The sequence below is a fragment of the Chionomys nivalis genome, chromosome 20, assembly GCF_950005125.1.
Source record: "Chionomys nivalis chromosome 20, mChiNiv1.1, whole genome shotgun sequence".
NCBI classification, from domain to species: Eukaryota; Metazoa; Chordata; class Mammalia; order Rodentia; family Cricetidae; genus Chionomys; species Chionomys nivalis.
This window is the reverse complement of record NC_080105.1, coordinates 57,615,125-57,638,709: the sequence shown is the minus strand read 5'-3', so window position 1 is coordinate 57,638,709 and position 23,585 is coordinate 57,615,125. Positions and strand designations below refer to the sequence as shown.

At 46.2% G+C, this 23,585-nt stretch overlaps 1 protein-coding gene across 3 annotated transcripts in view; it reads left to right on the top strand.

Annotated features, from left to right (window-relative positions):
- The window catches only part of Myo16 (myosin XVI), a 420,999-nt gene that overhangs the window by 315,543 nt on the left and 81,871 nt on the right, over positions 1-23,585 (top strand). For all 3 annotated transcript variants that reach the window (XM_057752554.1, XM_057752553.1, XM_057752552.1), the window contains one exon: positions 14,090-14,192. In XM_057752554.1, the coding sequence (XP_057608537.1) occupies positions 14,090-14,192 (103 nt within the window). The remainder of the gene's footprint in view (positions 1-14,089; positions 14,193-23,585) is intronic.

Genomic DNA, 23,585 nt, shown 5'->3' with positions numbered 1-23,585 from the left:
GCTCATGGTTACAGGGGCACCACCATCCAGCATGATGGGAAATGTGGGCTGCAGTCCCCCAGCAAGGTTAGCATGCTGCCGGGAGTCTCACCTCCTCACTTCTTACTGGAACAGGAAGCAAAGACTTTGGGGTCTGGAAGTAGGGATAGGCCCCAAGCCCTCAGACATGGCACCTAGAACCCACTTCCTTCAGTTAGGTCCCAACCCCTTAATGGTCACAGTGCTTACAAAATAGCACCAGCAGGTGGAACAAATTTTCAAACATGAGCCTGTGGGTGCTCAGGCCATCACTGGCATTGTTGTTTGAGCCTGTGGGTGCTCAGGCCATCACTGGTGTTGTTGTATGAGCCTGTGGGTGCTTGAGTCATCCCTGGCATTGTCACAGAGTCAGAGAAGCTGTTAGGGAAGATGTACTCTCTCATTCTTCTCATACAGAACCTGTGACTGCTCTACTCAGGACTTGGGCACTCTGGAATTGTGGTTCCTGGTTGATGAGAACAGCGTTGTCCTCCCTGTCTTGGTGGCTATTTCTCTAATCCTTCCTGGGACTCGGAAAGCTCATTTAGATGCCTCTGTTGTTTGGTGTCTGCTCAGGACATGAAGTGACACTCTGGGATCTGTCTCTCTCTTTCTCTCTCTCTCTCTTCTTGGACATTCTCTCCTTCCAGGTTCATCTCTCTACGTTGGAGAGACTTAGGATCCAATTGACTCCCCCTCTCCATAGGAAAGCGTAGAAACTCTCCCATGATGCAAGCAGGGGCAGAGTTAGGGCTGGACTTCCTTGCTTTCTGCCTTAGATGACTGGGTTTAGGGACTGGTGTCTACTTTCCTGAGGGACACTGCCTGGCCTTTGCTCTTTAGTTGTATGTTGTGTGGAGATAGAGACTGTGAACTTGGCTGGGTTTGATGTAATCCAGAAGACACGGCTTTTGATAGCATCTGTGAGAGCATTTCCAGAACGGAGTGTGGACACCCTGAACATAGGTAGCTCCTCCTGGGGGCTAGGGTTCTAGATTAAACAAAGTGGGGAAAAGAGAAAGACAGGTAAGTCTATCATTCTTCACTCTCTCTCCTGTCTAACTGTGGCTGCAGTGTGACCTGTCACTGTAGGCTCTGCTCTCATACTTTCCCACCGTGATGGATAGCACACCTCTGAACCCCGAAACAAAAGAAGTCCTCATTTCCTCAAGTTGCTTATTGTTCAGTGCTTGGTCCCGACAGTGAGATGCTACTTAGTACAGAGGTTAATCTTAATGGCTGCTAACCCATCCCTGTGATGTCTGGTTCCTGTTGAATGGACATGTTACCTGTTCATTGGTCCTGGACTGTGTAACCAACTCTTCCAGAAGCCCTCTGTATATTGGAGCTTATGTTTGGACATTTGCATTAAGGTACTTTTATGAACTGTGGATGATGGCACACTACGCTGCTCTGATAATTCAGATTATATACAGTAGCTTTTTCTAAACAGATTTATGTCTCTGTATAAAAGTCAGCATAGAGCAGCTGGTATTGTATAAGGCGACAATGCTAGACATTGGTTTGGATAGGAAGTGGAGGCGAGCACTGGATTTGTTTAAAATTGCACAGGTTTTAATTACGTTAAAATTAAGCAGTCTAGATATTGTCCGGGAAGCTGGTGACTGATGACCTGTTTGTGGAGAAATGTGGGTTGAGGGTTTCAGTCACCAAATGCTCAAAACTGTATCCTTCTATGCAAGACTCTAACAGAATTCTGAGCATTCTAAGTCTCTTCCCAACCTCCCTAGCAGAGTACCTTGGCTAGAATGTGTCCCCGGCCTTGCTCACAATAGAATCTAACAACAAGGACGCTTCCCTTCCCTTATTAATGGCATACTGCTGCTTCAGCCTAGGGAATCCCAAGATGGTAAAATATCTTAAGAATTTTCAGAATTTATAAGTAAATAAAATAGTAGGTTGTGCTTTTATAAAAATAGTAGTTTGAGAATTCCATACATGTATGTAACATATAACATGCTTTGAACAAGTCGGTCCTCAGTCCCTTCCCTCCAGCTCTGCCCTGGCCCCACTCCCCAGTGCTTTTCCCTCTCAACTTCATGTGTTTTTGCAAACTTCCTGGAACTCACTCAGTGCTGCCTGCACGTGCAGGGGCGTGGGACCCTCTCCTGGAACATGGCAACACCTCCGAGGAAGCCATGGTCGTCACTAATGTTTCTTACATGTTACTCTGAAATCTTCACAGGGAAAACAGTCTGCCACAATTCCCAATATCTATCAGGTTAGCAATAAAGCTCATGAAGTTAATATTAAAACAAAATGCCTCTGACCTTTGTCATACACTGTAGGCGCCCAATGTCAGTGGCCAGGGAAATTGTATAAAATGGCATACCTGCAGTAATTCATGGGTTCCACACAGAGAGCACTGTGAAATAGGTGTGTCTTGGTCATTCTCACATGTTTTAGTTAGGGTTTCTATCTCTAGGATACAATGCCATGGCCAAAAGCAACTTGAGAGGAAAGGATTAGTTCATCTTGTACTTAGCATATCACGATTCATGGGGAAGGAAGTCTGGGCAAGGGCTCAAGGCAGGAATCGGAGGTAGGAACTGAAATTGAAACCACAGGGCATCATTCCTGCTGGCTTGGCTCCCACGGCTTGGCCATCCAGGACCATCCACAATGAGCTGTACCCTCCCACATCAACCATTAATCAAGAAAATGCGCTACAGGCTTGCCCACCGGCCAGTGGTGGGAGCATTCTCTTAGTCTGAGGATTTCTCAGAATGGCTCTAACTTGTGTGAAGGCGACAACAAACTAACCAGGCGTGCAGTGCACAAAGCCTTCCAGTCGCTCTGCAGATGCACCTTCTTAATGTAACTCACCGAAGCGCTTACCATCCAGAGAATGTACAATCATAAATAAAAACAAGCAAAGTGTAATACTTTCGAGATTACGCCCCTTCACTCCCTTCTTAAAGAGCTTTTATTCTTATCCTAAATCTCACCCCTAGGGTCTCTGAAGACCTGAAAGTGTGGAAGGACCATTATTGCTGTATGTGTTATTAATTAGTATAGATATTGTTCCTAAACGTGGCTGTATGCGTTATTAGTTAGTGTGAATGTTGTTCCTAAGGATGGCTGATACCACTGTCAGTATGGAAGAAGCAGCCATGAACACACAGGCGATGTAGACTTGAAAGACTAATCAACTTCCAGGTAGGGAAGAAGGTAGGAGACAGATGTGATAAATGGAGCCAATGCCAGGGTGTGTGGAGAACAGGGGTTTGAGATTTGATGGTTTTGAAGAGCCCTGGGGAGATCTAATTGAATGCCCACGGGCATTCAGAGTATCTTTTAGAAGTATGAGACATGATTGGCATGCTCCATGCATGAGATAAGCCTTGAGTGTATATGTGACTGCTTCAGCCTTGAATGTGTTCAGGTGCTGAGGTGAGACTCTGAGGGAGACTCAGGAATGCGGAGGCTGAAGCACACTGACCCAGCTGGGATACAGAGCCCTCCTAAAGGCTCACATGTTGAGCACCCAGTCCCCACCTAGTGACAAAGTTCTGGTAGGATCTGGAAATCCTAGGAGGTTGGACTTAGCTAGAGGAAGTAGGTCATTGGAGAATGTCCTTGTGGGCTTTGTCTTGCCCCGCCTCCTTCCTGGATCCTACCTCCCAGCTTCCTGGCTGCCACTGTGTGAAGAACCTTCTCTGCCACACACTTCTGCTGCCATGACATTCTGCCCAAGTCTATGGGGCCAAGTAACCATGAACTGAACCTCCAATGTCACGCATCAGTCAGCGTCCCTTGTCCTCTCATTTGTTTGGGCCAGATATTTTGTCACGGTGTTAAGAAACCTGGCTAATATGAACGTGTAGCCCTAGTAGGAAAAAGGAAGATGATACCTATGAGAGTATGAAGTAGAAGAGTGGGGAAAAATGGAAATGGGGGGCATGTAATCCGGAAGAAGACACAGGTAGCAGAAACATCAAATTTTATGTGATGAGGGACCCTAAAATGCTGTAACTAGTTTGACTTAAGAAAGTTCCTTGCTCTATAGATCTGGGGTGTAGTGATGAAGGGTTGTGTGCACAAAACAGAAGGTTGTCTGTTGCAGTTAGAGAGTGTTCAGATAGGAGGACCCGGAAGCTGTCTGACCACCACTCAGAATCACTCCCGTCCCTCGTTGGGTCCCTATCGCCACAAGCTGTTCTGCTAAGATGTGATCTCAACTGGACAGAATCGTGACTGACACAGAAATGGAGCAGTTCTTACCATTTCCGCAGAGAGGACGTGTGTCAGATGTCTCTGCCAGTTCAAATAAAACGGAACTTTTAGAGGATTTTATTTGATGATAACAGGATTTATTGGTCCTGCCCGGGGAGGATGTCGTCTGCGTTTGCTGCAGACAGGGCTTACTTGACCTTGGTTAACTTTCCACATCTCCAGTTCTCTGCAAATGGTGGTGAAAGCAGTCACTAGTCAAAAGCAATCAGACTCACACCTCCACAGGATTTGTTAACTCCCAGAGGGCCCAGTGGAGACCCAGCTTTCAGCTGACAGGGCTCCTGAGTTCACTGCTGTTTGTAACCCCAAGAAGGAGTAGTCTTTGGAGTAATTATTCAGAGAAATACTGTAGGAACATAAGCAACAGAATAGGCATTTATGCTTGACAAAGAAGTGAGATACATTCCTGTGCATCCAAAGACCTTTTATATATTAATTTCTGCCAGGGCCTAGTTAGCAGCAATTTTAATCATGGATTTTTGTGGTTTTTTTTTTGTTGTTGTTGTTGTTGTTTGTTTGTTTGTTTGTTTTTGTCTCCCTCCTTTGATTAAGACTTCCATTTCAGGGCAGGGGAGATAGATAGCTCAACCAGTTCAAAGCCTTGTCTCCCAAGCAGGAGGACCTGAATTCCATCCCTGGAACCCATATTCTAAAATGCTGGGTGTGATACACATTAGTAATCCAAGCTGTGGAGAGGTGGAGACAGGAGGATCCTGGACTTGCTGACTAGACATAGTAATTTGTTTGTAGACAGTGAAAGACCCTGTCTCAGGTGGCAAAAGCTGATGACTCTTTGGTTGTTCCGTCTTTATGCACATGTGTAAACATGTGTGTACATCTTTTTTGGTTGTCCTCTGGTCTTCACACACATGTGTGTACATCTTTTTTGGTTGTCCTCTGGTCTTCACACACATGTGTGCACATGTTCTTTGTCTGTTTTCTGGTCTTCACATACATGTGTTCACATGTTCTTTCGTTTTCCTCTGGTCTTCCCTTACATGTGTACACATGTGTACACATGAGCATACACCAGCCACATGCTCACAAACACACATGTACACAAAAATCTTCCCTCCTGATATGTGTGTCTCTCTGTGAATAATGATATAGTTACATCCCTAAGGTATTTAAAATGTCACCTGACTTTTGTTCCTTAGAACTTCCTTTCTGACCAGTATTTACAAATCATAAGAATAAATAACCAAGTGTTAAATGGCAGTTTGATACACAATTTTCTCACAAAGTATAAACATTCAGGATTTAAATTCTTGATATGGCTGAAAAATCTCTCACTACTGCTGCATGGGACAAAAATAATAAATTGGTAGTTGAATGGTTCCACAGTTCACGTTAATATTGTCACTATATTTCTTTAATGAGAGTTGTTTTTTAAGATATGAAGATTCAGTTTCCCTAGTACTTAATGTCTCATGAGATAAATGTTGATTTTTTCTTTGTAAATATTTGCTACATGCTTTTTAAAATCAGTCCTTTCCACAATGAGCATAGTCCAGTTCCCCAGCAAAAGCCTCCGTCCTGATTCAGCCCTGACACAGTGCCGATGCTGTCCCCCTTGAAACAGGACAATCTGATCTGCACGCCAGCCTCGCTCTGTAGGAAATTGGCATGTCATCCAGAGCTTCCTAACGGTTTCCTCGCTGAAGGTGTTAGCGACACTCGTCTGCTTCTTTAAATTGTGCAATTCTTGCAATCGCCACAAAACTTTCCAGCCATTTTCAAGAGCATACTTGTCTCCTCTGTAGCGGGGGAGAACAGCAGAATAACAAACACCCTGATGAGCCCATGTACCTGCATGAGCTTCCTGTTCCTGCCAGAAACAGGTCAGAGTGGCCCTGGTGAATATTAGATTAAGGAGCAAATTGCCTTAGGAATGGGGTAATTGCATCTAAACTACATAGCTTCAAGAGGCCTCTCATTTAGCCTTACACAAGAGAACATCTGTTCCTTTCAGCCCAGCTAGACAGGCTGTTCCTGTACCTGATACACAAGCTCTGGCTCAGGCAGCAAAGCACAGACCGCACAGAGGATAAAGGAATAAAGCCATCAGATTGCGTGCACAGAGCTGGCTGTGCACTGCATCCTCTGGAAAGCAGGGCTGACTCCAAGGCAACAAGACCTATGTCTACAAAGACCGTTATTCCAGCAGCACAACACAGCCCTGGAGAGAGGTGTGCGTTAGACACTCCCGTGTGGGAGGGCCATAAGCCTTACTGTGGGGCTGCCTCAGGCACAGGGACGAACCTGGCTGAGACAAGCCTTTCATGCTATAAGGCTGCTTCGTGAACCTGGTGACATACCTCATCTGGTTTCATTTTCATTCCTTCCTTCCTTCCTTTTCTTTTTCTTTTATTTTTGTTGTTGTTGTTTCCTTTGTCGGTGAACTCCTAGGAAATGGTTCTCTCCTTCCTCTGTGGGGGTCCAGAGGATTGAACTTGGGTCTTCAGGCTTAGCCTCAAGCACCTTTACCCTCTGAGGCATTTAGCCTGTCCTTCGTTCATTTCTAAAATAAGTCGAATGTTGCTGTATCACACAACCAAGATAAAGGGATGAGACCAGCTTCAACTCAGAGCTTAACAACGTCGTCATGGAAACGGGTGGCAGATGGTCCAAAGCAGTTTCCTGTGTGCATCAGGGCACTCCTATCCCAGCATCTGAAATCAAGCAGCATTATTCTCCACTTCCCTTGTGTGCATGTGAAGGACCCCAGGTTCTATTCCATGAAGTTCATGAACACATGGGATAGAGTTAAAGTTGTGTTGTCCAAGCAGCTTGTCCTGCCGTGTGTGGGGTTTGGAGCAACATTTGGTGGGCATAATCATGACCAGAATGAACGTGGCTGTGTGCAGTTCATGGCCAGTGTACATACACTGATGCCACACTTGTGTGCAGACTGCTGATCAGTACTCGAGCAAAGGTGCCTGTAGAAGAGCATGTGACCCTCCCTGACAGTGCACACTGAAGGGAACTGTGTAATATTCTGGCCCGGGGCAGGTCCTCTGGGATTCCACAGAGGCCTCCCGAACCCCTGGGCTTCTGACATTGGGGTGTGAGTGGGGTCACACCTCATCCCAGATGTGATCATTGAACAGAGAAATGCCTAACATACGTGACCAGGTGGACGCTTAGTGATAAGAGCCATTCCTGCCACAAGTGGGTGAGGAAAGCTGATGGCGTTGATCTCTCATTTGGAGTTGGAGGGAAATGCCTCATTAACATTCCTGGTTTATATGCTACTCCCTATATTGGTTATCTCTATCCTTCCAAGCACAAGGCTGAAAGGTGTGAGCTCTGTCTTCCACCAACCTCCTTGCTAAGCAGGCTCTATACTGATTAAGGACCCTGGCACTAGATTCAGTTGGTGGTTCTCCCAGAATGTTGTATCACCTTTCTAAATGTATCCTCAGATTGTGAAGACTCAGGAGAGACCCAGGATGCCTTTGTAACCACCTGAGAGTGTTCCTGTTCTTTACAGCCATTCTGTCAATCTTTTCTTATCTTCCTCAATCTCTTTCTTTCTTCCTCTATGATCCTTTTCAACTCCAGAGAATCACATAGAGGGCAGAGAAACTCCACTGTGGCGGTCTCCGGGTCCCACCTCACACTCTGTGGCCATGGGTGGTATCAGAAGCTGGCTCATCTCACACTTGTTCCTTGCCACAAATGACGACTTCCCCAATAGCATCTTATTCCAAACTATGAATGTAGGTAGAGCCTGCCTATGGAGAGCCAGTTAACACATTCCATGGCCTCTGCTTGAACCCCACTCCTAGATGCTCATGACCAGGAAGTGCCTGGGAAAGACTGCTGTGGGATAATGCTTTTGTGCACTGTAAAGATTTGTCACTTGAATTGGTTTAATAAAACACTGATTGGCTAGTACAAGCAGGAAGTATATGTGGGGTGAGCAAACTAGGAGAATTCTGGGAAGAGGAAAGGCAGAGACACAGCCGTCATCCAGAAGCAGAGGAAGCAAGATGAGAATGTCTTACTGAGAAAAGGTACCAAGCTGCATGGCTAAAACAAATAATAGTTATGGATTAATTTAAGTTGTAAGAGCTAGTTAATAATAAGCCTGAGCTAATAGGCCAAACAGTTTATAATTAATATAAGCCTCTGTGTGTTTCTTTGGGACCAAATGGCTGTGGCCCCAGGCCAGACAGAAATTTCTGTTTACAAAAGACTTTCACAGAAAGGAAACACTGTACCCCTGCTTCTATCTGAGGATACCTCTTGCTTCCAAGTTGTAAGGAGAAGGGTTGCCGCCTTCCTGACACATTTCTTTCTTCTTTCTTGTTGGAGCCCTGCACTCACCAGGGTGAGGTTGGGTAGGACTCAGGTGAGTCCCAGTCAAGGCAAAACAAAAGTGAACTCACAGCCAAATTTAGGACTAAACACATCAGGCATCTCCCAGGCAGTGGGACTTTTATCTCTGTTGCCCTTCCTGTAAATACAAGGGGGCATGTAGGGCCCTGGGATGAGAAGCAACACAGAGAGCTTCTGTCACTGACTACAAAAGGAGGCCACAGGAAGCTCAGGGCGAAAAGGAGGACACGAAGAAAACTGATTCATCTGGTTGCAGAAAGCCTTTGTGTAGGTGTCTGAATGCAGTGAGCACACACACACACACTAAGAATCCGGCTGAGCTAGAGTGAAGGGAAGGAGAGGCTGAACAAACACACGGAGAGGACACACGGGGCTCCATGTGAGAGGCACTTCTGCAACTTGATCCGTGTTTTCACACCCTTTGCCTTGCACAGAAGTAACTGATGCCAGCCCCGACCCTCGATTTGACCCCCGCACTCCATGTGGTGATATTCAAGCCCACTCGTGCCCTTTTCCATCCTTCTCTTCAATGTTTTCAGGGTTCGTGGCAGGTCTCTTGTTGCTAGGCAGCTGCATTCAGCCCTGTGACGGCTGGAACGGAGCTGGAAAATGGCCCTCCACACCTGTGTAGTGTTTACTGCGAGCAAGAACACTGGAGCAAAGCCAACATCCAGGCGAGTCCACAGAGGGAACCAAATGCAGTCTTCTTAAACCAGAACCAGACACCCACTGTGGGACACCTCGTGTGTGTGTGTGTGTGTGTGTGTGTGTGTGTGTGTGTGTGTGTGTGTGTGTGAGGCCATGCTGTGACCCTGGGGAAGTCCTCAAGGGAATGGAGTCTAGTGCTTCTAAAATGCAGGTACAGAAAAATGAGCGGAATGTAGGCATTGAGGGTTTCCAGGACTGTCAACTCTCTGTAAGCTTCTATCATTTCTCTTGTCTTCACAAACAAGAGCACCCCAAACTTTCATCTCTGTGTAGCCTGCAGGCTTTTGTGCTTTATTTGTATCAGGGCCTGTAGAACTCCATCCTCCACCTTCCCCATCTTGCCCTTAACCCTCTGTTCCCCAGACCCCGCAGCCAGTTCTCCACACTGGCAGGTTTTAATGGCTTCAGGGCTGTGTATTCTTCTCTCTACAACGTTAGTTACGTTCTGTTGCTGTGATACAGACTCTGACCCGAAGCAGCTTGGGGAGGAAGGGGCTTATTTCAGCTTAGAGTTACATATCATAGTCTACCATCAAAGGAAGTTAGGATGGGAAACCAGAAGCAGGAACTGAAGTAGAGCCCATGAAAGAGCACCGGTTAATAAAACCGAGCAATGGCCCAGCCCACGGTGGGCTGAGCCTCTCACACTATCTCTGATTTGTAGTGTTCCACACAGGTGCCTACAGGGAATCAGCTGAGGGACACCTTTCTCAGGTGACTCTGGCTTGAGGCAAGTGTAGGAACAGCCAAGTAGCACGCTTGCTACTCCCTCCCCTGTGGTGCCAGCCTTCCAGTAACTTCTAAGGATGGTTTTTCTTCTTTTCCTGGGCTTCTTTTTCCTTTTTCATGTCTGGTTCCTGGGGTGGGGCTGGAAAAGGAACTGGTGTTTCCCAAACATTATTTCCTGGTTCGTAATGACCATGAAGCGACGCATTTCATAAGCTCTGGAGATAGGAAAAAAAAAGCACTTCTCTTCTGAAACATCACCTTCATCCAGGAAAGCCATGCTTTACAGCTGAGTACAGGCAGAGAGCACAGATCACTAGCCGCCCCTACACACACACACACACACACACACACACACACACACTACTGATCCAGACATTCCCTGGCAGGATAGCTTTTTCAGGAGCCAAAAAAAAAAAAAAAAAAAAGGAAAGAAATCAGAACTTTCACTTTAACAACAAAACTTTCTTTGAGAGTAAAAGGAAAAGTCAATATTCAGGAAGCAAATTCACAGGAACTCCTGGGGGTTACAGAAGATAGCTTAATTTACTTAGCTCATATTTCCCTAAGAAAACCATTCTGCTGCCTCCTCATTTCCTTTGAAAGCTGTTATTTTAAAGCCTCTATGTTAATCTGAATGAAAACAGCAGATCCCGAGCCCTATGAAATAGGGTGTCAGAGCTGCCCCTTTAAACTAAAAGGAGCCTTGCCTGCATGCGGGAAGAGCTCGCCTGAGTCCTCATTGTCACGGCTAGGACCTCACACATCATGGACTTTTCTCTGTGCCGTTCACTTCAACCTGTCCCTCTTCCAACACAGAGGCCTCAAAGTGAGTCAGTGTGGTGTGGCTTTTTCACTTGGGATTCTGTATGACATTGGGTTCCTGTGGGTTTTATTCCATCACACTCAGAGTGCTGAGAGTCGAAGAGAGATTTGCGCTCGCTTCCTCAACATGAAGATGGCTCATAGAACCCAAGTGAGAGGTGTCAAAGCCTTGGAACCCACTTATTAGAGATAGGCGAAGTGGGAAGTGAGCATTGAGAAGGAAAGAAGGTAGGGTAGGCGGAGACACGTTGTATGAGAAAGGGGGGATGCATGGTAGCGCCCACACATCTTCAGATGGGAGGTCGAGGGGACACCGAATGCAGAGCACTGTTAGAAGTGACTCAGTTTCCAAATAGCCATTCCTGCCCTGTTCCATCTTCAGAGGGTTGTGGCAGTGGAGGAAGAAGCCACAGATAATCCTCTCACAACAGGGAGGTAAGGAACGTTCAATGATAACTGTCCCTGCCCCCGGCCACACCCCAGCTGGAATCCCCTTCTGCTCTCACATGGGCAGTCTCCCGTGCTTTCCAGGGAGTCTCACATGTGCAGTCTCCCATGCTTCCCTGGGAGTCTCACATGTGCAGTCTCCCGTGCTTCCCTGGGAGTCTCACATGTGCAGTCTCCCCATGATTTCCTGGTAGTCTCACTTCAGTCTTCCCATGCTTCCCTGGGAGTCTCATGTACTGAACTCACTAGACTTCCCAGAATCCCCTATCTGCACCCAGTCACCACCCTGTGCCAGTTTCTTGGCCTCATCTTTGCTCAACCCCTCTCCGTCACAGTCTGCTGACGTTTGCAGGGTCATATATGCTGACTGCCTTTGCAGGTCTCTTGATCACAGGCTCCATCAAAACCATGTCCCACTGGTCACCTGCAGGCCACTCTGTCCTCACCCGCTGTGTCCTTTTGAAGTCCTCTCAAGAGCCTGGCTTATTGCCTCATTTCTCACAGCCGCTTCGGCCCCTCCACGTTTCTGGGGGAGGGCTGTAGATGCTCACCTACTTCTTCCATTTGTAATGGTTCATAGATCACTTGAGCCTGGATGAGGGGACTTAGGACCACAATTCTCGATACAGGGTAAAGTCACAATAGTCCCCTGTCCCAGAGCAGGAAGATGAGAAGAGCAAACCAGCAAGGAGTGGCTCTCATAGAGAGCCCATGAAGGTTTGTACATAGGGCCTTCAGGAGAGAGAGGTGACCTGCCTAGGAACTCCAGAGCAGAGGCAGGGTTGCTAGTCCTGTCTAATAGCACCCGTGCTCTGGTCTATGACAGTCGTAGGTGCACCACCTGCCTCAGGGAGACATGTGAGCATGTCTTCTAGTCAAGAGACACTGTTATAGGTGACACTCAAGCTGTCCAAGGGTTTAAACCCTCTTATTTCTAGAACAACAGAACAAATCACTGGAGCACAGTCCTCACCGCATGGCCTCAGAGGATGCTTTTTGTCTCTTCTGCTGGGATGTCAGAACTATTCAGTGTTGAGTGTCAGAAGAACCTGTCTAAAAAGAGAGAAGCAGCAAGTGCAAGACGGTTCGTCCTGACTTGTTAAGACTAAGTTCAGACGCTTAAACTATACCCATTGCATTCTTAGTTACAATTAACAGAGTTCCAAGATGGAACGAGGTGGTTATCAGCGGGAATAAAAAGGGGTCTGAGTTATCTCATGTCACGGTTGTGTACCTGGAGTTTCCTGGGGGTACAGATTCAGCTTGGCTGTTAAAGGGGCCCCAGTCACCCAGAGGTCAGCAGACCAAGTCCTTCTCTGAGGCCCCTTCTCCCCGCTCAGTCTCAGGACAGCTACTGTTGAGCTTCTGTGGACCATGGTCTCTCTTTTATGCTCTGCCTGGGTTAGGCTTCTAGATCTCTGATACACTTGAGCCATGTCAGGAGAGAGCTGGCACGGGAGTCACACCAGCTCATCCTTCATCATCTCTTTTCTGAAGCTCTTCGCCGGAGCTGTAGAACCACACATCCAACACGGAGGTGTCAGCTGGGTCACGCTACCCTGAAACTGAGGGGGCTAAGGGAATGTAAATCTTATCGTCATAGGTGTCAAGTTTTCCGTGGCATGTTTTAGACAGAACACTGAAGTATTGTACAAAAATTAACTAAAAATATGTGATTTGAGTTTCTGTATTGAACTTCCATAAGCTTGCGGAACTGTCTGGCATGAGAATCGTCAAGTTTGAGGACAATGAGATCCGAGTGTAAGCTCTGGGCCTTTCTTCTGTTATTCCCCTTTTCTCCCCCACCCCTTCCTATACTGCCATTTTACTTATGTGCCCAATTAAATAGAGTAAGTACAAAATACTTAGATAAATTTTAATGGCCAATATAATTTTGAAATGTTTGAAAGAGCTATAGAAACCATTCCATCACCGTGAGTCTCAACTAGAGAGTGGAGCTCGAACACTCAGAGAAACCACTCCCTTGCCGTGAGTCTCAACTAAAGAGTGGAAGTCGAACACTCGGAGATAATTTCTAAAAATAGGAATGTCCAGTGGGGATTTAAAATGCTCAGTGTCTCCTATATGGGGAGGAGGCTGACCTACCTCCCTTGAAATAGGAATCGTCACTCTTTTTAATATTTTTTTACTGCAAACTAAATGTATCCTCACGTAGTAATTGAATAGATGCTTGAATTTCTTAAAAAGTGATTTCTTTTTATAAGGCCAAGCCAAATATCTAAATGGCAACTAATAGATTAGGGTTTTTGTTTGTTTGTTTGTTTGTTTGTTTGGTTTTTGGGTTTTTTTTTTTTTTTTTTTTTTTTTTTTTGGTTTTTGAGACAGGGTTTCTCTGTGGTTTTTGGTTCCTGTCCTGGAACTAGCTCTTGTAGACCAGGCTGGTCTCGAACTCACAGAGATCCGCCTGCCTCTGCCTCCCGAGTGCTGGGATTAAAGGCGTGCGCCACCACCGCCCAGCCAATAGATTAGTTTTTATCCTCTTCCAATTTTGCATGAATAAATGGTATTCATCATTGTATGACAGAACTACATGTAAGTTGAAAAACAATGTAGCTGACTCATATGAAGGACAATTTTCTGCAGAAGATTGTTGTTTCCCTCTTGGCTGGTGTGTGCCTAGTGAATGAGCTATTTGGGGATTTCCAGATAAAATACACGAATCTGAGAAGTGGTGTGCTCAGTCAGCCCTGTTGAATCTGACCATTTCTGACAGTCACTTATTCTCGTACTTGTTCCCTGACAGATACGAGCCCCTGGCTTCTGTTCTTCTGGGCGAGAAGAAGGGTCAGCCTGCTGAGGAGAGATGCCGGCTTGTTCTCCAGCGGTGCAAGTTACAAGGCTGGCAGGTTGGTGGCCGACAGACTATGGAAAAGGAAGGCTAGGGTTTTAAAGGCGTGAGTCGTGGCAGTAGCCGTCCTGGCAAAGACAAATGGCCTTGTTATGTTTGGCAAGGCACAGTCCTCGGTGTGGTTGCTGGAAACGTGTCGTTCTGTATGATTTATGGGTTTTAGCACCGTGGAGGCAATGTAAGCGGCCACCCGCTTTCACAGCCACAAAGAGAAGTGACCGGGCTCAGGCCAGTTTGCTGGGTTCATACCTGCTCGCTAGCAGTTTGTAAAGCATCTGATGTGTAGTATATATGCCACCTTTCCAGCTCTGTGGCAGAGTACCTGAGGTGGATGGAGGTGAAAGAGAAAAGGTTTCCTTGGGCTCACAACTTCAGTCCATGGTCCACGGGTGCCACTGTGTTTGGGCTTGCAGCAGACTGAACATCACACCACGGTGTACAGCAGACTGAACATCACACCACAGTGTACAGCAGACTGAACATCACACCACAGTGTACAGCAGACTGAATATCACACCACAGTGTACAGCAGACTGAACATCACACCACAGTGTACAGCAGACTGAACATCACACCACAGTGTACAGCACACTGAACATCACACCACGGTGTACATACATGAACAGAGGCATTCGTATCATGACATGGAGGATGGAGACAGGAAGAAGGGGAGGGGAGAGCGCAGCTGTTCATCTGATGACATTCAGGAAGAAAAGGAGAGGAAAGGAAGGGAGGGGAAGAACAGAGAGGGAGATCCCAGGTCCCAGTGCCATCCACTTCGAAGGCACAGCCCCCACTGGCCTAACCTCCCCTCTCTAGAGTTCAGCTTCTAGTGGACCACCACCTCTTGATAGCCACGGGCTAATAACCAAGCCTTCAACACTTGAGCATTTAGGAGACATATTCCGGATCCAAACCCACAAAGAGGAGCAGAATTCAGAAAATCCACAGAGTAAGGAAAGAATGTTGAGTGACCCATAAGCTTCGCGTTAGATCCGGGCTTGCCAAGCTGGAGACGCTGTGTGTGGACCCCTTCTTCAGTTTCTCTTCGCTCTGCTTCTCACGGACCTCACAGGCCACTGTCTCCGAGCACCAGCAAGCAGACACGCTTTGAATCTCAGAGCTGTGGTCTGTATGTCACATAAGTTGCACTCCAGGAGCCCGTGTACTGCTAAGCCAGTACACGGACGAAATAAGGCAAACTAGCGTGGCTGCCCCCACTAGAGAAGGAAGGGCACCTTAGACGACATCGCGAGCATCCTTGGCTAGCTTTAGGGAGAAGGAGTTTGAGTGGTGGAAAATGAAGTCCTGGGCACCGGGAACTCCCTGGAGAGCGCAGGTGGCACAGAGGATGTTGAGGGGCGGCGAGGTGTATATTACTGGAAAACAACCACAGCCCTCAGGTTTAAAGTTGATTGTTCATCTCTGAGTAGAAGGGCTTGATCATCGATCAGGGTGGATATGGCAATGTGTCAGGAGTGGAGGGAGCAGATGGCTCCACATAGCAGAACGTGTCTGAGAGCAGCACAGCCTACACGGTATGTCAGCGGAAGCTGGCGTCACAAGCACACTCACCTATGACCTAGAACGAGGAGCAGAAGGCTCAGGCGCAGGGGCGTCACCGTTTCTCCCTCGGTGCTGCCCACACTCTTCCTTTGTCTCCTTTCTTCCTCTCCTCATTTAATCTTGATGGAAGTTGGACTCGCGGTCTCAGTCTGAGGGAGGACGCTTACTCACGCTGGGTTGTCATGGTTGCACATCAGCGCTGAGACTGGGCTTTTAAAGGAAGGAATTACTAACCGAGAGTGATGTCAGCGTCCCATCCTGGAGCCTGAGAAATCGATGTGGGCTCCACAGAGAGTACCGTTTAGCGAGATCGTGGGGAGTTGAGGTCATTTCCGCTTCATCATGGCTGGGGTTTTTTAATAGGTGATTGTAGAGTAGTGGTTTAAAAATAGCGTGACGTCAAAGGTTTCAGGGAGTGTAATTTTCCTCTAAAGAACACTCACTGGTGTGTGTGTGTGTGTGTGTGTATGTGTGTTGTGATGTCAAGAAAATCTAAAATATTTCTCCCACTTGGGATATCTGACTCCGGGCTTTTATTATTAAGACCAATTAGAATACGAGCAGCAGGGAAGTGAGTACCAATGCTAACACCCAGTAAGGACTCCCAGTGTATAGGCTGGTGTCAACCAGGGGAGGAGGCTGGGGTGCCCATATACATATACCAGTCAGCTCCAGATTTCCCAAATCTGTGTTCTGGGAGGGATACTTGAAACAGTAGCTGAGGATGACGTCAAACTGAAGCCTACATTGGTACTTTGAAAACATAAAACCAATGTATGTTAATAGAGAAGTGCTTTCATCTCATTGCACAAATCTATTTTCCCCTCGCTTTTCAAAGACTTATTTTTGTTGTATATGTATTTGTGAGCACCTGCATGTGTTTGGTGGCACCAGATGCCAGATTCAGACACTGGATCCCGAGACAAGGATTAGATAGTTGAGAGCCACCCTGTGGGTGTTGGAGCCCAAACCCGGATCCTCTCTATGAGCAGCAACCGTTCTTAACTGCTGAGCCATCTTGCCATTTCCTCTCCCCACACAAGAAAGTTGGAAAATGCAAAAGGAGGGGAACAAGGAGGGGGATGTGTGTAGATTTCCTTCCCCAAGTACTTCTGCTAATGAGTCGGTGTTCTCAGTTAGGGAAGACGGATTTTGTTCAGCTTCATCAAGGTGGAACCATTTAGATCTTTTATGCTGCAAGATGAACAGCTGACTTCACCGAAATAATGCTTATTCGTATTTTACTTTTAAGTTAAACAGAAAACAGTTTGTGTTAAAACCTCAATTATTTCTGATATGCAAAATCAGAGTCCTCTGTTTCGAAAGCAAAGCGTTTGTTTGAAATGTGCCGTCACCAGAAGTTCTACCCTTGATTCCATTCTGGGTTGAGAATCAGTTCGGAACTTAAGGAAAATAAACAAGGGTCTGCTTAGCAGAGGTGCTGAAGGGTAGCAGTGGAGGCGGCACACGCCTGGACGGCAGCTCCCACACTGCCATGGTGCAGTGTTTTTATTAAGCAACAGTTGACACTCAACATTGTTCCCTACCTGGTAAACATTAAATTTAATGCTTATTTTTCATGTCTTCAAAAGGAACTCTAGTGGGTAGAAGAGACTAGGATCATTTTTTTTTCATCCTATGAGAAAGTGAAAGGTGTTAAACAGGAGTTCAAGTCTCTTCGCTAAAATATTATTTTTTAAATTTATGTGTGTATGTGTATGTAACTGTGTGTATCACTGTATGTGGGTGTCTGCAGAGGCCAGAAGAAGATATCAGAGCCCCTAGAACTAGAGCTACAGGCAGTTTTGAGGCAGCTGAGGTGGATGACGGAAACGGAGCTCGTATCCTCTGTGTCTCTTGCTTACTGCAGAATCTCATGAGCACAGAGCCTCCTCCTGGTTCAAGACATCCCGTTTGTGGAGCTGTTGGCTTTGTTTATTGAGATAAAAATGGAGGAAGTGGAGTATGACCACGTGAAGAAGGATGGGGTGGTAGGGAGAGACAAGCACATGGTTTATTCCTTGAGCATCTTTGGGCTGGGGGCAGTCCGTGAGAAATTGGGGGTAAATAGGCAGTGCTTTCGTCTGCATGTTGGGAGGTGCCTACTCGACACTTTCCTCACCGTATTATTGACTTTGAGCCTCATGACGGCTCCATGCAAAGAGGGGAAAGCAGTCACAGCGTCGATGGGAGGATGCCGAGCCCCAGAGAGCTGGACCGGTAGATTGGCACATCAGCTGAAACAGTGGGTCCAGCTCCATTTGCTTGGTAGGAAGGCAGCTTTGCTGAGGCCAGCCTGGATTCTGCCTCAGCCTTGTTAGTGCTTCAGCACTTAGCTTGATTTCTGCCTTCCATTATAGCGATCTGGACTCATTTTGTTCAGGGCCCAGAACTTGAAAGGGATAAATTGTACTTAATTACGGAGCTTTGATCTCAGGCACTTCCATTTTCCTGTATCAGTGAGCAAGCTGCCCTTTGCAGCCGGTGTCTCTTCTGTGCTGGTAAGTCACTGGGCAGATGAGGGAAAACCTAGTACTTTCCTATTGCAGGCTGGCCCTGAAGGAGTCCTCTGTGCCCAGATCATTATCCCTGTAGTAGCATCCAGCTGTTGCCCAAGGTTTGCAGCTGAACCAAGAATCACGTTTCTGTGAATAGGAAACCATCAGCAGTATATGCCTGGTACTTTACATAGACACACAAGAACTGTGAATTGTCTAACTGGGTCACATGAAAAACCAGTCAACATTATTTAGGAGGCTGTCTTAAGAGGAGAACCATGTGGAATTGTACTCTATTTATTCTTATTAGAAATACATTGACCCATCAAGTCTGTGATGAAAAATAACCATACAATGTGTAAATGCTACTTAAGTATGGTTTGGACTTAGACTATTGTAAATAAGGGCAAATTATTCTGAGGATCTGTGTAAAAACTGCGGGCCCTACAGTTTTCCTCCAGGGGGGGTTAGTTTTCCAATCTGCAGTTCCCACTGTGTCCTTTGCACAATTATCCTCTTCCTAGACCAAAAAGATTCCCGCTCCTTTTCACAGTGTGAACTGGTAAGTGCCTGTTCTGGCAAACTGTCCCCAAATACTCAGAATCCTTGCCCTTACATAAGGTGGCTTTATTTCAAAGAAAGGGGAAGAAAATCAGGACAAAGTGGGAGGGAGCCTTCTTGTTGGTGGTTTCCTGTTCATGTTTAACACAGAAAAGCGTGTCTAAAAACCGCAGGCAACTGCTGGGCTGAGAGATGGCCCAGTGGTGAAGAGCACTTACTGCTCTTTCGAGGGACCTGGGTTTAATTCCCCACACCCACACAGAGGCTCACAACCAGCTCTCACTCCATTTTCAGAGGATTCAAGACCTTCTCCTCATTCCTGTGGGAACCAGACACACAGGCAGGCAAAAGACTATAGACATAAAATAAATAGTAAAGCCAAATATGTGTATATGAGTGTATATACATATGTTACTATTGCTGGTCTTAAAGACTCAAACTTGGCTCCTAGCACGCAATCAGGCATCGCACAAATTCCTATAACTCCAGTTCCAGGACCTCTGACAGCCTTACCTGACTTCTATGGGCACTGCACACGTGTAGTGCACCATACATGCATACATATATACACACATAAATTATAAATAACTCTCAAATGTGTGTGTGTGTGTGTGTAACTACTCAGAGGGGCACCCTTATTTGCAAGACAGAATTTGAGTGCTAGTGTCCTTACTAGGAGGAGGAGACGTTACCATAATGTTGATTTCTTCTTCTCACTGGATGTATTTTTCTTGGCTAAACAAAAAGTCCACTTGTGTATGGATGGAGCAACCCAAGTAAATTTCATTAAGTCGTAGTTTAAAATGAGTCATTGAACCATCTACAGTTTGTAATACTATTGTTGTTATTGTATTTTATTCATCTCAATATGTCCCCTTTTCCTTCAGTGTTATTTCGGCATAAATTTGATGTAACCCATCTCCAGCTACCCACCTCTAGGCAGATGCCCCGTCGGCACACATTAGGCCCCTCTGGGATATTCTTATTTTACGTGGTCGTTCATTTCTGTAAAGTGAAAACCTCTGAAGCTAATTCTAAGTGGAAAGATAAGTGCTATAATCTGATTTTCACGCGTTTCATATGCATCAACTGGTTATAAGGAGCTTTCTTCTGTGTGGTTATTTGAATGCTATATTCATTTCTCTGCCATCTGGAGGGATGGTGGATGGAGATACAGATCTGTTGGAATGTTCCCGGATGCCAGGCAATAGAGCAGGCGCTGAGAGCCACAGGGGGTCGGTCTGGGGGTGGCCTTTCTCCTTTCCAGAACGCTTTCTCCTAGAAGGAGTGTTTTGTACAGATTTCTGACAGTTGAGATAGAAGGAAGGAAGGGGCATACAGTGCAACCCTGGAAATAGGTGCTGGGATGTTTTCCCCAGAGGCCGCAGAGATTTTAGAATCCAACATCAGAGATAGTGTGTCATCAGTAGTTGAAAGGTACACAGGACACGGGGTGCTCCTGGGGCCTTCCTAGGGACCATGTGGATGGAACTGAAAATGCAACGGGAACTTCAGCTTCACCTCACTGCTTGCTGGGATGGGAAAACAGCGTGCATGTGCATGTGCGTGTGTGTGTGTATGTGTGCGTGTGTGTGTATGTGTGTGTGTGTGTGAAAAGAAGGGAGAGACAAAGACTGCGAGACTCAGAAAAATAATAAAATGTATTCACAGAAACCAAATCCTTAAATCATTCTTTAACTTTTAATATAGCATTAATATTTTAAGGATTTCACACATGTATATAATGTATTTGATCAAATTCCCCCAGTTCCTCCCCTAACTCCTCCTAGACGCCCCCAAACCCCCAGGCCTCACCCCATCCAAACTTCATGCCCTCTTTTTCTTTTTTCTTTTTAGCGCCCACTGACTCCAGTTTGTTCTGACTTTAAAGGAAACAGCCCCACCCCTAGGAGCCCTCTCCTGTCAGTAGCTTCCACCTGGGGGTGGCTTCTTGTGCTGTGATTGGCTGATCTTCTGCAGGTCTGGCAAGCACAGCTGATGTCAGTTTGTGAGGGCCGTGGTCTTGTCATGATCCAGTTCTCCTGATGTCTGACTCCTCCAATAAATATTCCCTTTCTTCTTCCATGATGGTCCGAAGGCTGTGGGGAAGGGAGCGATGGAGATGCCCGGTTTGTGGCCGAGCACTCCGCGGTCACGTATTCTCTGCGCTGTGACCAGCTGAGAGTTTCCATGCTAACCGCCACCTCCTACACACAGACGAGTCTCTGGTGAGGATTGAGAGCTGTGCTAATCTACACAAACCCTAAATCCTAATGAAATACACTCGCCCATTTGTGTTTATTCACCAACCACAACAAAAAGCTTCCAGGGTCATCTCTGCCACTGCCTTCTTCATGTGACTCTTGCAGAATGGCCCACATTTCATCCTGTGACTAAAATGCGTGATTTTCGAGGATTCACCCATGCCGTGCTGAGAACAGCAAGATGAGCATTTACCATAACATTAAATAAAATCAGCCGGATGAAGGATTTATTATTTCATTAATCTAAAATAGTACAGTAGGGAGAAGATAATGAAAGGAGGAGCAGAGATACCGTTAAAGTCTCAACTGCCCTGCTCTTTTCTAGCGTCTTTTAAAGTGAGGTGGTGGTGCTAGGGCCCTCAGCTCTTATTAGCACAATAAATTAATGGTTTATAACCCTTATTTTATCACTCCAAGTGTACTTCATAAATCACCTGTAACTACGAGCCAGAAAATAGCCGACAAAGTGACTTTTTCTATTACTTCTTTTTCTCTGAAATTAACAGTGTTGAAAAAGAAATCAGCATCAAAGACTTAAGTGAATCTCAGAAAATAGTGTTCCAACTGGAATCACTGTGTGTTCACATCTCATTCCTTCCTTTCTTGTGTGTCGCATGCCTACACACTTGTGCACATGGCACAGGTAGAAATCATCACCATGTTTTATAATATTTGTTATAAAAAACAATCTGTGTTCTCGATTCCTGCAAAGGAAGTCCAGGCAGGAGCCACAGCGGGAGAGAGGCAAGGACACCGCATCACAGATCAGAGCGACTTGGCGCAGCTGCAGCAGTGGCAGTCAGGAAAGAGTTTCTGTGCAGTTCCCGGACCACTGGGTTCTTAGGGGTGACAAGGACCCAGCAGTGAGATGGGGCAGGGCAGGAGGGCCCAGGGGAGGAAGTGAGCTGATGCTGTGGAGTGAAGGAGACCACGCAGGACTGGCAGTGGTGTGTAGCAGATGAAGCCCCGACAGTCATGTGAGCGAGCAGGTGCTGGTGCAGGGATTCTCAGCCTTTACTTTAGCAAATCACCCTGAGTTGTTTTTCTACAAGTTTTTCAGAGTACTTGTTATATGCCATGAACTACACGAAAGAAACCTCGGGACTTTCCCATGAGAAGCTGTAAAAAAGCTAGTGATGTGGTCTGCCTTGGGGCTGTTTGTACGCTTTGCGTTTGTGGGAACAAGGACAGGACGGAGAAGCCAGTCCCAAGCTAATTAATGCTGTCTGTCCTGGGCCAGCAGAGGTGGTGGCTGGAAAGAAATGTCAGCTGAGGCGGTACAGGGCCAAAGGGTTGCATCCTGCAGCCTGCAGTATGCTCACTGCTGCAGCTCCAGACATAAGAGGAGAGTCTTTAATGTCAGAATATCCATGTAGAAATAGAATGCATTTGGCCTTTAACAAGCATAAGGTTAAATAAAATGTTGGTTAAGCAAGGATCATGAGTGGCACCCCAAAAAATGGCAGAGAGTGTGAATAGAAGATAATTCAAAACAGTCAGCAAGAACATGCCACCTGGCGAGTTTTGGGGGGGGGGGGAATCAGAAACCAATATAAGTAGTTTTGAATTTCTGAAACTGTGGTGAACAATATCAGATCAGATGCCAGGAAGAAGTGCCAAGGACATTTGTATTTTTAGGAGTGAGGCAAGCATCAAAGCACAGCGTGGCAGAGCGATGGCAGGCACTGAGAACGGGCTCATGTTCACGTGGGCACACACACCGCCCAGCGGTCCCACTGTGGGGCCATCATGGCTGCTTTCACCATGACTCACACCTTCCTCAGGGGAGGTAGCCATTATCGGCGTCATTTAGGCCTTTGTTTGAAAGGCTAAATGTGTTCCCTACATGAACCCTGGATGCGGTGGCCTATCCTCTACCGTTCTGGGGGCATCTTGCCTGGCTCTTGATATGCCTTGTGTGTCTCTGGGAATGGGCTATCTTTATGAGCACTCTTGGCCATGTTGATGTTATTTCTATAATGAAATAATACATAGGCTCACACAATGATACATAATATAGTGGATATATAATCCGCTAGTGGGTTCAAAATAGTAGCTAAGTTCATCACTGCCTGCTCTGCAGACCTTTTCCATGGCAAGTGAGAGTGATTAATTTTCCTAACATGCAGTTACACGAAATGCAAGTCAAACTCCATCCTTCACGTACTGCACTATTCGGTATTCCACCCGATGTGTGTAGTTCTTTTCTGTGTCGGAGTGAAACTTCAAGAGCAGTCTATTTATAACACAGAGAACTTGCGTTTTGTGTAAATTTACCCTTGAGAATGCTTAAAAGTACATTCAGAACCAGACTGTACATAAAAACATTTCTGTTTAGGAGATTTTCACAGCAACCATGAAGATAAAACATGTTGAGCTTTTCAGAGTGTAATTTATTAATATATATTTATGTTTATATGAAATGTAAAAATAATGGTTGTCCTTCAAGGAAGCCAAGCAAAGTATCAAGGAAGAAAAATGTGCGAATTTCACCCCAGAGAC